At 42.8% G+C, this 16132-nt stretch overlaps 1 protein-coding gene across 2 annotated transcripts; it reads left to right on the forward strand.

Annotated features, from left to right (window-relative positions):
• The first annotated feature begins 3386 nt into the window (after positions 1-3386).
• Positions 3387-14900, forward strand: wsb1 (WD repeat and SOCS box containing 1). 2 transcript variants are annotated; one of them, XM_019262816.2, is made up of 9 exons: positions 3387-3812; positions 5016-5184; positions 5941-6224; positions 6879-7010; positions 7212-7312; positions 9542-9714; positions 10211-10324; positions 12496-12603; positions 12868-14900. In XM_019262816.2, the coding sequence occupies exons 1-9, from the start codon at positions 3773-3775 to the stop codon at positions 13028-13030; spliced, it is 1284 nt and encodes a 427-aa protein (XP_019118361.1). In that variant the 5' UTR covers positions 3387-3772; the 3' UTR covers positions 13031-14900. The 2 variants fall into 2 exon arrangements, with proteins under 2 accessions (XP_019118361.1, XP_027136658.1); XM_027280857.1 differs by lacking the exon at positions 3387-3812 and adding an exon at positions 4409-4624.
• The last annotated feature ends 1232 nt before the right edge of the window (positions 14901-16132 follow it).

Consider the following 16132-nt stretch of genomic DNA (forward strand, 5'->3'; position numbering starts at 1 on the left):
GAACCAAACCCTGCTGCAAGACTTAGTGCCATGTTTCCAGGCGAGCTGATTTCCAGATTTGGCTTACGTCTATCCAATGATTCAACTTCTACAGTGATAGAAATTCATTTACACTATCTTCTTTTGTAAAGCTCACTCAGTACTACGAGCTCGTAACCAATCGTTTGAGTGTGAGCCTGTAGACAACGACTGATAAAACTTTGTGCAGTGACAGAGACTCATTTACACTTTTCACATTTTCACTTAAAGCTGTGTGCGGGTGTGGGTTCAAAAAGAATACATAGGCATATAAACAACAGCAGTATGAACCAATGAATAACAGAATACTTGAAATTTTGAATAATTTCATATTATTATTGACTCGAACTCTTTCTTAGTACCTAATGTTTCCTAATTAGCCTGTTATTAATAATCAGAGCATCAACTTCAATGAAAACATGAAGGTCATCTGATGTTGACCACAGTGACTTTGAAGAGGGGAGGGAATGGTGCCATTTCTCCATGAGGGGGTTGGCGATTGATGCATATTCAGATGTGTTTTTGGTCGAGCTTCCTCATGGCAACTTAGTTAACTCAGTTATCAAATCGTTTTTGACTGACACATGGTTTGCCGAGTTTTGTGAGGACACGTCTGTGGCTCCTCTGACAGCAGCACTGCATCTCTCTCTCTCCTCTGGATCGTGAGTACACCCTGAAACTTTAGAATGATTCTCAATAAAATCATAAATGGAGCCTGATTGTCCATTAATGCTGAAAGCTTGTATCATTACATAATTGTACATGACAAATCTAAAGCCAAATAATAGTAATAAGCTCCTCATTCATGAAAATATGATGTATGTTAAACTGTCCTGTGTGCAGATCAACATCTTATTTTGGTATTTATTCTCACTCTTATTGATCAGACAGGTCCTCTGGTCCATCTTCATTTAGCTGCAAACTGTCAGAAGATGAATGCCTGTGTAGTCTTTTAATAACTCAGTCTTGTTTAATAACAGCGAGTTTCTTTGTTTTCTGGACGAAATAATCCTCCATGATCTTTGAACACTTGTTTTCTCTATCATTTATGAAGTTTGGAGTGTATAGTTTGTAGTAGAGATTTGATGTTAAATGATTTGTCCATCTCTGTTGTGTGCATGTGTTCACTCAGTTATTAGCGGTGTGTGTGCAATTTGTGTGGAGTTTTTGGGGCCACAAACAAAACCATGCTTAAGGCCACTAAATACCTAGTGGCAAGTGTGAGGTGCAGCTGTCTTAGATTTTTCTTGAATAAAAGAACTCAAGACAGTCGCAGTACTCAAAACATCCACCCTGTCTGGTGCTGACTTCTACCTCCAGGTGTCAGGAGTGGCCATGGATCGAAAATCTGACCTAGCTTTACTTGAATCAATTTGTAGTTTTGCTGAGAATTTCCATCAACAATCAGATATCCTTCATATACAGTGGGGGCCAAAATTATTAGAACATAACAGAAAATATTGACCTTTTTTTCCTCCAAAACATGATTTCATTTCATAATGTTCATGGAACATGCAACATGTTACTCTGAGCACAACAGTCCTACTGACTGTATCCACTTTGAACTTGAATATTTAGTATGTCCACCTTTTGCAGCAGTTAAAGCAGCACATCTCTCTGGCATTGTGTCAATATATTTCCTGAGAACTTCAACACTAATGTTATCCCATGCCTTCTGCAACTCAAGCCAAAGGCTTTCCTTTGAATGTACAATACATCTATATTCAGTTTATTTTCCAACTCGCCCCAAATTTGCTCTATGGGGTTGGGGTCCGGACTCTGAGGGGGCCAGTCCATCATTTTCAGTGTTTCAGCAGATTCTTTCTGTCACAGCTAGTTCAGACAATAGTTAGAAGAATGTTTATGGTCATTGTTCTCTTGGAAAATAAATCCAGGCCTAATAAGATAACTCCCAGATGCTATTCTGCGTCTCACCAGAATGTTGTGGTATACTTTCTTATCCGTGATGCATCAGTTTTCACTAAGTCACCTGTTCCTGAGGCTGAAATGGCCCCACAGCATAATACTATCGCCTTTGTGTTTAACTCTTGGCAAGAGACTATGTCTCTCCACCTCCCTCCGTCCAACATACACTCTTCACTTGTCACCAAACTTCAAACAACACTTTATGCCAATCTTCCTTTGTCCATTTCTTGTGTTCTTTTGCTAATTTCAGGTGTTTCACTCTATGTTTCTCTTTCAGTGATGCTTTCTTTGCTGCTATTCTGCCAACAAGTTCTTCTTCATCCAGTTTCTGACACACACTTCTTGAGGACACTGTTGCACCATTAGTCACTGTGGCCGTTATCTCGTTATGCAGTTCTTGTAAGGTCTTTCTTCGGTCCTTAAGACTTAAAAGAATTTTGAGATGCTTCATTTGTCTGTCTGAAACTTTCTTTTTTCTACCTCTCCCCTTTTGGTTCTGGTGTGAATTGGTGGCATCATGGTGGTCTAAAGTGTACTTTGCAGTGCTTGGACTGCATCTCAAGACACAGGCCTGGCTTGTTTTTTTTTAGTAAAAGTAAAATTACGTAAATCTCCTTATGATGGCTCTATTCTATGGTTTATAGAGCATAATGATGACATTGTATAGATATTTCATTTGTTTTATGGGTATTTTAATGACCAATTCAACAAAAACAACTGAAACCTCTTAAGCATGCCAAGGGTTCTAATAAGTTTGGCCACCACTGTATGTTTCTCCATGATCATCATGCGGCCATCAGGTTACTGGAGTGTGTGTATTTAAAGATGATGTCTCTGTATGTGAATTTAGTCTGAACTAGAGCATTAGCTCCAAACATCACCTGTGGATGTGTCAATACTTCAGGGTGCTTCAGTGTGCAGACTTTATCACATTTTCATGGTAAGAAGTATCTTCCTGGGGCAGCTCAGTTGGTAGAGCAGACGCCCCATGTACAAAGGCTCAGTCCTTGCTGCGGAAGCCCAGCGTTTGAATCTGACCTGTGGCTCTTTCCTGCATGTCATAATAGTAGTAATACTAATACTAATACTACTACTACTACTAACAACAACAACAACAACAATACTACTAGTATTACTACTGCTAATAATAACAATAATCACGTTTTTAAATATTTGAATAAATAACATAAAATGAATGTATTCATCTTTTCTGTAGAAAAGTTGTGGGCGTTCTTTTACCCCACGAGCCACTCATTTAAAAATGGGCGTTCCTGTGCGCTACGAACCAATGAAAACACTGGGTTGTAAGGAACGCCCCGCCGCAGCTGCGAAGAGACCAATGAATGAGAGCCAGAGGGTTGTTTGTCAGAGGAAGAATGGGAGGGGGAGGGGGTGGGGTGGGGTGGTCTTAATAGTATCACCGTGGCAACTGTGCTGACGTGTTAATGAAAGCCCTCCCCCGGGTTTAGGGGAAAATAGCTCGGCGCTACCCAGCCAGAAGCCATTGTACTATGAGACACACTCACGTATATTGAGTTAATTCGTATAATAACGTGTTGAACGGGGTTTAATACGAGAGAGCGGTAACACCCGAGGAGCATAACTATAGACTCAAACAGTGAAACAAAGAGTCGAAGAGCTAAAGGGCAACATTCACAGACAGCTGCATTTTTCTACCCGGGACGTTGAAAGCTTGGCGGAGGGATTCAACCGACTTCGGAAGAGGACGAGCCGCCGCCTAATTCCGCACCAACAGACTCTTTCCTCTCTATATCTTTGTTTTTCAGTCCGTACTTAGATTTTCTCTTAGGTCTGTGCCCTTATTTAGATGGCAAGCTTCCCAGACTCTGTCAACGAAAATGATATAGGTGAGTTGACATGTTCTTTTCTCCGTGGGCAGGTCCTGAGAGCTGCAGCGTGCTGTGCTAACGCTCATGTACGTTACATCCATTCCACACAGTTCAAAGTGACCGAGTGATTTAAAGTGCGTCATAACACAACATGAGCAGCACATTCAGGTGTGTTACTGTAACAGCTAGCTTTATGTCTGATACTGCACCTCTCCGCGGTGACTGCATTGTTTACGCGTTGCATCAGCTCAGCCATTTTAATCAATGTAAGCTAACATACGTCGAGCCACTGTTGGACCTAGCGCGTTTAAATGTCATATACTTTGTGTAACGTATATTTTCTGTGCATGTAAATGAAGGCTCCACTCATCTTCGCGGCTTTCTAGCTCGCGGCACATGTCTGTAGAGTGTGTCAAGCGTTGACGCCGTCACTGCGCGGTCACTTGGTTTGTTGTCCTGTCACTCTGCATGCTTCGCGTTAATGGTTGAAGATGGATTGTCCCTTTCTCCTGGATTGCTGATCAAACCTTGACTCAGAGCTTCCCTCCCCCACACACACCCAGTGGGTGATTCATACCGTGCTTCAACACAACGCGGAGAGTCGTGCGTTACGTGCGGGCCAGCACGATGACACGGCCGTGTAGCGTGTCTGACGTGGATATGCATGTTCATTATATCGCTGGTGTGCCATGTAGTGTCAGTTAAGCTTCAGGTTTACCTGCAAGGAGAATTCCAAACGTTCCCAGTGTGTATCTGAGTCGAGCTATATAATGTCTTTATTTAGTCTTGTTACACCGCCTTAAATAGTTATAGGAGTCTAGAATAAGTAGGTATGTATGCTCTCTATATTTACAATGGCTCTACTGTTCAAAACCTGTATTTACATTTACTTAGAAAAAGGATATGGAGTGTTCCCCTGTTAGTTAATCATGCAGACATTTCGTTCCATGTGTACATCTGTCTTTTGCTGTGTTATTTCTAAATGCACTTTATTACAGTGTGTTTAACCTATATACCTTAAGTTCTGATGCACTGTTAACCAATGGGGTGCCCGCATTAGTGACAAGCCCACTCACATGTTTGTGAGTTAGCGGTGGCTTTGACATGATTGGAGTTCCAGAGGGTGGGCCTGAATAAGCAGGGGTTAATATGTTAATGAGTGATCTATTACTGGCTGCACCTGAACTAACCCTGTTGTTGTTGTTGTTGTTGTTGTTTCAGGTAAGGCTAAGTTCATCGGTGAACTCCTGGTGCCTGTTGCTCCCTTCGACCAGAAGTCTGGGCGCGAGGCTTGGACAGTAGCCTTTGCACCCAATGGTTCCTATGTTGCTTGGTCTCAGGGACATCGCACTGTCAGGCTCATTCCCTGGACAAAATGCTTGAAGAACTTGTAAGTATCATTAGTTTGACTCCCAGTATCTGTCCACGCCTAATGCAGAGAGCAGAGTGAACACAGACAGGTGCTCCTCGGTGCCAAGGACACGTGGCTTGTATTATCAGCTCCTTTTCTGCTAAACAGTCTCTTTTTCCACTCAATAGAGCCTTGTGACTCTCAAAGCCATACTTTGAAACTGTCTATAGAACAAGTGCTTGTTGTTCCCAAAACAGCAGGCAGTGGTTGGATTGCTGTTGGAACCCTCACAGCTGACCACTGTATTGCTCTGTTAACAGTTTAAGGGGTTTCCATGGGCGCGGGTTTGTCCCTTTAGACTCACCAGGCCAAGCAAAATACAGAGGACATTTTTACTACAGCCTCATAGCAGGGGAAACCAGTGCTGCTGACTTCGGCCAACTTCAGAGAGTTGCTCTTATTGTAAAGAGTTACAGGAAGTGCAATGTGTTTATCACTGACTTTATGGAATGTCATTTGTAATTATTTTTTCAGTAAAAACAGGTCTTATTACACAGATATAGACATATTCTGTGCTGTTTGGCCGAAGCCGAGTTTTAAATATTGCAGGGAGGAACAGTACAAAGAAAGAGCCACAGTGGTCTGAAAAAGACTCTTACTGTTGTTTGACCAGCACAGCTCCAAAGCATCCTCAAGGTTCACAACTGTGCCTTGCTGTGTGGTCTAAAAAAAACAGCTTGCCAGCGTGCCTCATTAACCTCTTCTTGTATCTTTCTCCATTCTCTGTTGCCTTAGTTCAATGGGCCATGGCGGAGAGGGCACCAATGCCTCAAGTCCTCGACATTTGTCCTGTCAGAACAGCAACAGAGGCCAGGTAATCCCAGCAGCCGGAGAGCCCCGTGAGCACACCATCGACTGCGGTGACATCGTCTGGGGCTTGGCCTTCGGCTCCTCGGTGCCAGAGAAGCAGAGCCGCTGTGTTAACATCGAGTGGCACCGCTTCAAGTTTGGACAGGACCAGCTGCTACTGGCAACAGGCCTCAACAATGGTCGGATCAAGATCTGGGATGTTTATACTGGTGAGGACACATTGTCAGGTTCAGTCGAATGACTTTCTAATTAGATATGGTAGTAAATAAATAGTTAGGAACAAAATTGGGCTTGTGTAGATTTTTTTTTTTTGTAGAGAACCTTCTTCTCTTTGTGGATTTTGCATCCAAAATTCTACACTGTCAACTGTATCTATTACTTTGCATATACACTATATACTGTCATTCAAAAGCATTTCAAATAAAGGGAGTCTTGTTCAGACAGTCTGAAACTTGTTTCCAGAACATATTCTGGGCGTGCAGCTCGCTGTTTGTGTTTTCTGGAGGAGCCTGTGAAATCGTCACATTCCTCATTCCTCACATTCTTACCGCCTCCAAGAAAGTTCTTTTGATCATGAATGACCTTGTCCTGTTTTAAGTTCTGGTTGACTAAATGTGTTATCATTGTAAAAAAAAAAAAAAAAAAAAAGGAACTATTTTAATTTAGTTTTGATTGATTAAACTAGTTTCTAGTTGTGTTTTCATTTAATTCTTATTGTTTGACTGGGAGGCTGTTGAGCAGGAAGGGCGTTGTTGGTGTGTCTGTAAACATTGTATCACTGATATTTTCACTGTTGACCAGTACACGTTCTCACCCTCACTACGGATGACATTTACATGAACTGTCTGTTCGGCTTGTTGTAGGAAAACTGTTGCTGAATCTGATGGATCATACTGATATAGTGCGAGACCTGACCTTTGCTCCTGATGGCAGCCTCATGCTGGTCTCTGCATCCAGAGATAAGACCCTCCGTGTGTGGGACCTCAAAGATGATGGTATGTAGATGAAGCTTTCACTCTTTGTACTGAGGTGAGCAGACATTGTGTTCCTTCAGCTGAGCTGCTTTTGGAAGTGTAAAGAACAACCCAGCTTAAGCCTGGTGGGGGGAAAAAAAGGATATATGACTCATTATGTGTGGCTCGGACAGTAAAGAGCACGGCGTTCTGCTTCATCTGAGATAATGTTGTGTCTCGTAGGTAATATGGTGAAGGTTTTGCGGGGGCATCACAACTGGGTGTACTGCAGCGCCTTCTCCCCTGACTGCTCCATCCTGTGCTCAGTCGGCGCCGGCAAAGCAGTACGTACACATGTTCCCTTTTACCTCTTTTGTTTGGTTTGCTAGCTAATCTGTGTGCAATTGCTTGTGACCAGTTATGCTCAATCAGCCTACAAATGAAAAAAAACATAACTTCCCATCTGCCCTGCCCTCCATTTCCACCTAGAACAAACTGCTGTGAGCTACCTGCACTTAGATTCTGTTTGGTTTTTGATTGAAGTGGGGAAAAAAGCCTTGGTGTTCTGAAGTTTGCATGCCGTGCAGACTGTTTTTAAAAAAATATGTTTATGTGTGTATATATATTTCTATATTCATCATATAATACAAATAGCAGTGGAATATCTTTAAATGACTGCAGCAGGGGAATCTCTAAAGTAACTTTCCTTTTATATAATCATGCTGACTTGGTTCCCCATATTTCTTCAGCCCTTAAGGCACACATGTTTCTGGAGCTTGATTCATAGACTGGCCACCATGAGTTCACCTTAACTCCAATGTTGCAGCTGTATATCACTCTGAACATGGTGGTAATGGTAGACATGGTAGTAGGTTTGTTAGGCTGTGTGTGTCCCTACAGTGTGTGTCTTGCTCTCCCTGTCACAGGTGGTGGCAGAGCTCAGTGTGTGATTGGTTTTGAACGGAGCGCCGCGCTGACATTTTGAGCAGCCGGTGTAAACCGGGGACGCACAGTGCACAATGCCCAAAGGCCTGGCCAGGGGCAGCCTGGCACCTGACCCGCAAGGTCAATCTGTACGTAGGTGCTGCTCTGTGTCTGTCTACCTCTGCTGTCGCAGTTCCTCTAATTATTTTAATTTCAGTTCAAGACTATCATTAAACTGGTTATGAAATACTCCTCTATCCCCCCTCACCCCTCCACCTCTCTCCCAAACCCACTTCCACTCCCCTCTCCCCATCTTTAAATAGCACTGTCAACTGTCAGCACACACTAGCTTCTCTTCTGTTAGTAGGATTTCTGTTCCTGTCAGTTTAAATGAATCTCTTGTAGCATACAGTGTAGCATTGTTATGCTGCCAATGGCAAGTTAGAGAAAACCCAGACAGTTTAACACCCAGCCAGCCTGCACGATCCTTCACTGTCAGTGTTTTCACATGTTAAAGCAGCTTCTTTTATCAAGCAGCTTTCACATCATTGAGAATAGATAAAGAAATGAGCAGAGCTTTTGTATAATCCTGCAGTTATTGAGAAAAACAGCAGACAAATTGGCCAGTTATGTTGTAACTCCCCATCTTCAGTTGTTCTATGGCTTTTTATTAAGAACTCTTGAGTTTCTGTTGTTGGCAGCAGCCGTGGAAGAACATAAATTACACGGTTTCTCCACATTTATCCAGCAGCTTACTTGAGATGGAAAAACAAATTTATGTGTTAAACTTCAATTGAGGAAACTAGAAAATGAGGAAACTAGAATAGCTGGAATAGAGGAAGAAGCACCCCTCCCCCCATCAGACTGAAGCATTAGCCTGCATGTGACTGTTTTCCATTTCTCCAACAAGTGACAACAAGTTCTAGAACTGCATAGATAGATATGATACTATCAATTCAGACCATGTCTGTCTTTAAAACAAAAGACTTCCACAGACTTTTCTACGTGTGTGTAGAATGTGTGTGAGTGTACAGAATGTATGTGTGCATATGTGTATTTGCCAGAGGTATCAACCCTTTGGCCATAAAATATTCTTTTCTCTTGCAGTATCTGTCTCTCTTCGTAGGCTTCTGCCGGAGGTGGGAGCCTACTGTAAACACAGTGAACTAAAACTCTGAAAGGGGAAACCAGTGGAGTAACATTATGTTACCTTAAGTTACTACCTGTTTTATTTTCTTTTTTCTAGACTTTTCCTGTTAAAATCATGACAGTCTTTATATTATTAGTATACTACTAGTGTATCTATTACGTATGTAATTATGTATTTACAGATGTATACATTTGAGTTGTGATATTGTAGTTTAATACTGTTCTATAATCTAAACTTTTGGAATGTTAATGTAGGTTAAGTGTTGCATTTTGACATAGCCTTGCTGCTTGAGTAGCATGTGCTCTTTTGTTTGTTTGGCCTGCTTAAAGGTTCCAAAGCTTTACAATGACAGAACTTGAGCATAACTGTTTAATTCTCTTTTAATTCATGTTGCTTAATTTAAGTTTTAAATGCTTTATTTGCATATAGTAATGATAAGAGAGCACATACTCCACCAAATCACTGCACAGGCTATAACAGTCCCCTCTTCCCATTGCAGGTGTTCCTATGGAACATGGATAAGTACAAGTTGATCCGGAAGCTGGAGGGGCACCACAATGATGTGGTGTCTTGTGAGTTCTCTCCAGACGGGGCGCTGTTGGCCACTGCCTCGTATGACACCCGGGTCATCGTGTGGGACCACCACAAGGCCACCATCCTGCTGGAACTAGGGTATGAAATGCACATAATATGGGGTCTGGGGGGACCGGGGAGGGTTTGCTGCCCGGAAATGAATTCTAATTCATAACCGCACAGGTCAGGGTGGGGGGTGGGGGGGTATTCCAACTGTTTTGAAGTCAACTGTTGCCGGAGCTTTCAGCTGTATCTCATGGTCTTCCTCAGCAGAGTGTTTGTTGTTATGAGATGTGGTTGAAGGACATGGTAAAAGCTCGTAAGTGAGCCTTGCTCAGGCTTCACACTACTACATCATATTGTTTATTTATCAATATATTTGGGCTTATGTAACATTAGTCTAACAGTGGTCACACTTGCTAATTCCAGCGTAATGGTAAATACTAGAACATGGTGCTCCAACAGCACGGGTGGAGCAGAGTGGATGTTGATTGTACAGCAGTATCTATCTGTATCTTTGCTAACATTAGCTACTGGTCATATTGTTTATTTTGAACTTTTCCTGATACCGATGCCCTTCTTGAACTCTCTCCAGCCATCTCTTTCCTCCTCCATCACCTATTTTCGCTGGAGGTGCAAATGACCGCTGGGTTCGCTCTGTGAGCTTCTGCCCTGATGGCCGCCACATCGCCAGCATTACTGATGACAGGTGAGACACAGAATTAGCTGAAAGGTTCCTTTAGCCCGCCGCTGTTTCCACCGCCTCCTCCAGGCCTGCTGATATTAGGCTAATTATTACCCTGCTAAGTTTAGTGGTGGAGTTTTCAGGCTGAAACAAACATGTAAACATGCTGACCTTAAGTATAAACCTTCAAATACAACATTGTTAAAAACTGTTCTAGGACGTTAGCTGTATCAGCATGAGCGTTTGTTTCAGCAGTAGATAAACGAGTGCACTGTTTGTAACACAGTGTTCAAATGGTGAACGAGCAGTGAGTCCAGGACGAGCCCCCTGAGACCATGTTTGTTCACTCAAATCTGTTCATGCACACCGCTGATGTGTCAACAGCACAGCAGAAGAAAAGCTTCACTGTTTGCTGCAGCTTGTTTTTAAGCCTTGGAGTCATGAGAGCACATAGCTACTGTATGTTGGTCTGTTGGGACAGGTCACATGACTATCACAAGGTAGCTATTAATTCCTCTGTCTGGGCCAAAGACTGAACTGTTGATCTGCAAAATGGAGGCTGTGGAGGGAAAAAAGCAAGAAAACACATGAAGAGCTCCAAATGAACAGAGAGGTATGCGTGAGCTGGAACTGACTGTAACATTACCATGAAGATGCCTCTTCTCAAAAAGTCTCATCATTCCAAAGCTCATCATCATCATCATCATCTGGAATAAGTTATGAACAAGCAATAATCCATCCGGGTCATCTAGCGCCACTACCAGGCAAACAACCATTTAGTTTGAACTGTTCCAGTCTGCGCTCATTCACTCCCAACAGTGTACCAACAGTACAAATAGTTAGCTGTAATCAGGTAGCAGTGCCCACACCTGCAGTGTCTGTTGGTGGTTCAGCTTGTTTCCCTCCATGCTGCCTTCTTTCCTCCCATATTTTATATTCATAAATCAGATTGATGAAGCTCCAAGATAATACTGGACTTTTATCGCAAGTTGAAATATTTTCAACTGGTTCAGTCACGTCAGTGTGTTCACAGTAGGGGTTGCATGACTTCAGATTTTTTTAAGTCGACACTTATGAAAGTCGAGTCGACGTTGACCAGTTGCTGGTGACGTCTTTGATAAATTTTTTTCAGTAATTAAAAAATTACAGGAGGAGGGAATGCTTTGCAATAATCTGTATTCGCTGACAATGGACAGCTGTTACACAGAATTTGTGCAGAACAGCAAGCATCAGGTATCAACAACAAGCAGCAACTCAACTGTTAAATTTTCTGTAACATACCTACATGTTATTTTCGGCTACATCTCCCATATAGGCGAAGTGGAAAACAAAATACTGTACTGAACAGTTTGTGAGGAAAACAACACACAGACAAGAGCCTGAAAGCCTAGTCATCATCACAGTCCTGCTCAGTCACAGTTTTCGTTTTTCGATCCTGGTTTGTGTGCAAGAACACAAGTGCATCTACGTGCGCTGGGTGAAGGCTCGCCCGCTGTCGCGTGATGTTATTTCCAGCCAGTGAAAAAATCCTCTTGCTCGGTGTGCTTGTCGCTGGGACAGCCAGGTAACGTTTGCACAACTTGGCCAAACAGGGAAATCTATCCTCGTTCTGGGCCCACCAGTGCAGCGGGTTCTGATGAATTTTGTTTACGGTGATTAGCGACTACTCGACATCAAGCTCTAAACGTCATTGTGGAGTAGTGACTAGTGACTAGTCTGTACAACCCCTAGTTCACAGCAGGGAAAAGAAAATGTAGTGCCAGTGTGGGTCAGGCTCATAAAACCTGTCTCCTACATTACCCATAATGACATCTTTTCATTAGACTCTCTCTGCCTGCTAAATTCTCCTGTCTCTGACACCTTGAGGCTATTTGTTCTAGATTTGGACAACTCATACAGTGTGTTGAGGTTGATTTCTTGTAGTTTGACACAGGCTGATACAGTGGAATGTCAGCGGTAGCCCGTTCAGAATATGGCGGCTGTACAGGCAGCTGTCTTGAAGGAACACTCCTGATAGTAACTTTTTAAAATTCCACTAGCTGGTTGGTGCATGTTTTTAGTACATGGCAGCGATGTTATCAGGTTTTATTCACCTTCACCCTCAGTAGGAATCTGCTGTGGATAGTTACCATGGGCAGTCCTCTGGTTTGTTTGACGTGTGGATTGTGACTGCAGTGTTTTGTGTCTCTGCTCAGGCTGGTGCGTTTCTGGAGCATCGAGGAACGAGCTCCTCAGGCCATCGCCTCTCTGTCCAATGGCCTCTGCTGTGCCTTCTCTGCTGAAGGAAGTGTCCTTGCTGCTGGGTAAGATACTTTCATGTTCAGACACACACACACACACACCCTAAACACACAGATCATTTCACATCACCTCGGTCACACCTATCAACTCCCACCTTATGATAGAGCAGTCAAAGAAACCAGTTCTCCATGTTGTCACTGTGCTGTTCATCATGTTTCTTAAGTGTTGCTTTGAACTTTTCTACTCAACTCACCCATAATGCAACAGAGCAGTCTTGTGACTGGCTCCTGATGATGATGATGATGATGATTTCTTTTCTCCTGAAGGACTCGGGATGGTAGTGTGCACTTCTGGGAGTGTCCTCGTAGCGTAGCCAGTCTGCAGCACATGAGCAGGATGGCCCTTCGCCGCGTGATGACCACCCAGCAGGTGGAGACCTTGGCCATTCCCACGCCACTCCGTGACTACCTGACCTACAAAGTCATCTAATCCCCCCCCCCCTCCCCGCCTCAGCACCAGCTCATGCAACTGCACCTTCAGCTGCATGCTGGGAAACCAATGAATCCTGAAAAAGAACAGTTTTTCATCAAACTCTGAACAAACACAAGTGATCAGGACAGGAGCAAGATTTCAGTCTGCTGAAACCTCATGCTAGTCTCACCCCCCCCAGCACCTTCACGTCCAGCAGGATGTTGTTGTGTTGTGTGCATCTCTTTAAAGAAGTGCTTTAGTAAATGAGTGTGCTGGAGCCAGCGCACCACCTCTAGGTGGACATAGTGATTTCTCTCTTATCTCAGTGTGGCACCTGTAAGTGTTCCTGTTCCAGAGCTCCTGTTCCAGGTGGCTCCACCAGGATCAGTACAGCGTTCATCTATTCTTCTGACTGCAAACAGCTGTTGCACTTGTGAGAAGCTTTGCTGTGGAGCTTGCTCTTAATATCAGCTTTCTGTTTGCAAGTGTGTGGGCTAAAGGGAAGAGGCACATGGGAGGTTTCGAGGATGCAGGGTTTTGAAGGCTAATAGTCCGATCTGTGGGAGTACACTAAATTATTGTCATGGCATAAAAGAATAAACAGTGAAGCACTTGTATTCCTCTGAAACAGTATTTACTCACCAGAAAAAATCAGAGCGTCTCAATCACACCAGAAGTTAGCTACTGTGGGCTAGCATGCTAACATCCAGCCTGTTAGAACCCTCACGATCAGCCGACAAACCACACAAAATGAAACCTTGAGATGCCAAAGATGTGTCAACACTCTAAAGTTTCTTTTTCCACTGTAAACTGAAAAACAAATTGAAGGGGAGCTCATCAGAAAATGCAGCCTTATTCTGGGCCTGAGAAATCCTGCATCATCGCTCATGTTGTATGTTACACCACCCATTGGATTATTACCAGAGGATGTGTGTGTGTGTGTGTGTGTGTGTGTGTGTGCGTGCGTGTGTGTGTGTGTGTGTGTGTGTGTGTGTGGGCAGTGTTGTTTGATGACTTCACACTCAGCTGCAGCGTCTATCTTCAGTATATTTGAACTTTGTACAGAAGCCTGTATAGAGGTCTGTGTGATATGTATGTGTGTATATACAAAACTGTATCATGTATATAAACATATCAAGTTTTAAGCCTTTTTCACTTTTTTTTGTCATTTATATAAATTTCATTATTATAATTATTATTATTGTTATTGTGTTTTTGTACTTTGTTCATTTTGTTCTCCTTTTAAATGTGAAAATCTACAAACGTTGTACAGCTCAGTCCAGAATGAAGGTTGTATTTCATCATTTCATGTCTGTACTGGTCAGACGTGTGGCAGTTGCAGTGCTATGCGCCCAGTAACGGTAGAATTTACAACCTAACCAACCAATCACTTGCCAGCCTCTGTCACCCTTTGTTAAAGACTTTCGTGTTCACTGAACTCTTGATAGAAATATGCAAGGTCATCCAAACTGACTTAAAGATGTCAGTCTTCTATTTCTTTGAGTTTTTAATGAGATGAGCTGTGACGAAGTGAGCCTTTAATGTTGTCCTGATTGTGCGTACATAGGAAGGCAGATGCAGAGCAGCGGTCAATCATTCTTGGCAATAAGTTCTCAGTCAATGCCAAAGCTTATTATTTTCACATTGTTTCTGAACATGTTTGCTTGTTCTCAGTTTTCTGTTGAGAGGTGTTTGTGAATCTGAACGGGGGTTAGCATCACGTGTTCTGTTTGTGTAACCATGGAGATGAGAGACAAACACAGTCCTGCCTCAGTCACAAACAGAATGAAGCAGTAAATATATCAAATATATGAATGTATACAATTCCTGCAATTTTCTTGTAACTCTGTTTATAGTTTAAATAAAGTTTTGTTTTTTTTTGGCATAATTCTGGTGGTTATGGTTATTTGACAGAGTCTCAGTCTCCTCCTGTGGGTGACATGAATTACCATGCATGAATACGAACTCAAAGAATCACAGTTCAGCTTTGACGGATCACATTTGGACAGGCTGCTTTGACAGTGGAGCTCCACTTCACTGTCCTGAAGCTATTCCGTCTCTTTGTGTTTGGTGTTGATGGTGGACAGCACTGTCTAACACGTCCAAAATCTCCATCAGGCGTGAGGTGACAGGACACTGTCACACTCGTCAGCTGTTCCATTCAATTTTGACACAGTTAAATCAGGATGTTTCTCCCATGATGGCTTATTGACTCATTTGTTCTCTGCTGCATGTCGTGTTACCACATTATGATTCTTTGCACCGTTGGTACGTTGATTCCTGTGGCACTTTCTGTGTGAAGACCAGTATCTGTGTGGAGAGCAGCTTGCACAATGTTTTTGTGCCTGTGTGTATTATTAATAAATCCTGGCTTGTCATGTGACAGACGAAAGCCCCGCAGTAGCCGTGTCAGACGTGTCAACATTTAAACGGTACTTTGCAGAAGTGAACTGAGAGCAGATTACTAAACAGTGATTACTGTAAAGTCTATCTGGCAATTCATGTTCAGATCAGAGTTCAGTAATCTGATTACATCCTAGTCCAGATTTGAATCGTTGTTATTGTTTAAGACAGTTAGACTGTGAAGCTGTTGGCTGTTGTTCACTCTAGGAAGTCACTGAATGTCAGAAATGTTATTTATACACATAGTAATGGACATTACCAAAGGTATGCCTACTACATGCTTTACTATAGTATAATACAATATATATCAAATATATATGTGGTACAGTATGGATGTGTTAATAAATTAAGTTGGGACTCAAATAGGGACTACACATTTGACATACATGCCACAGACACACACAGTAACACAGTGACTTACTGGTTATACAGGCAGTGTGCAGACAAACACTGCAGGGCTCAAAGAGTATCTGTGGCAGTTGCGACTGCAGGAAAAGTACATTACAGCCTTCAGGGACCCTCCTATCAGCCCAGTGGAAATCTACCAGCAGCTCACACGCCCGCACAGCTCTGTGCTTAGTGTGCACATGACCTGTGATCGGGTTTATTATTGACCTGCCCTGTTAATACCTGCAGTTAAACATTAGGGAGAAGGACACAACAAAGTAGCACATAGATCAAAGAGCTCAGTTTTATGTAGGAACACAGATCTTTTCA

The sequence above is a fragment of the Larimichthys crocea genome, chromosome VII (assembly GCF_000972845.2).
Source record: "Larimichthys crocea isolate SSNF chromosome VII, L_crocea_2.0, whole genome shotgun sequence".
Lineage (NCBI taxonomy): Eukaryota > Metazoa > Chordata > Actinopteri > Sciaenidae > Larimichthys > Larimichthys crocea.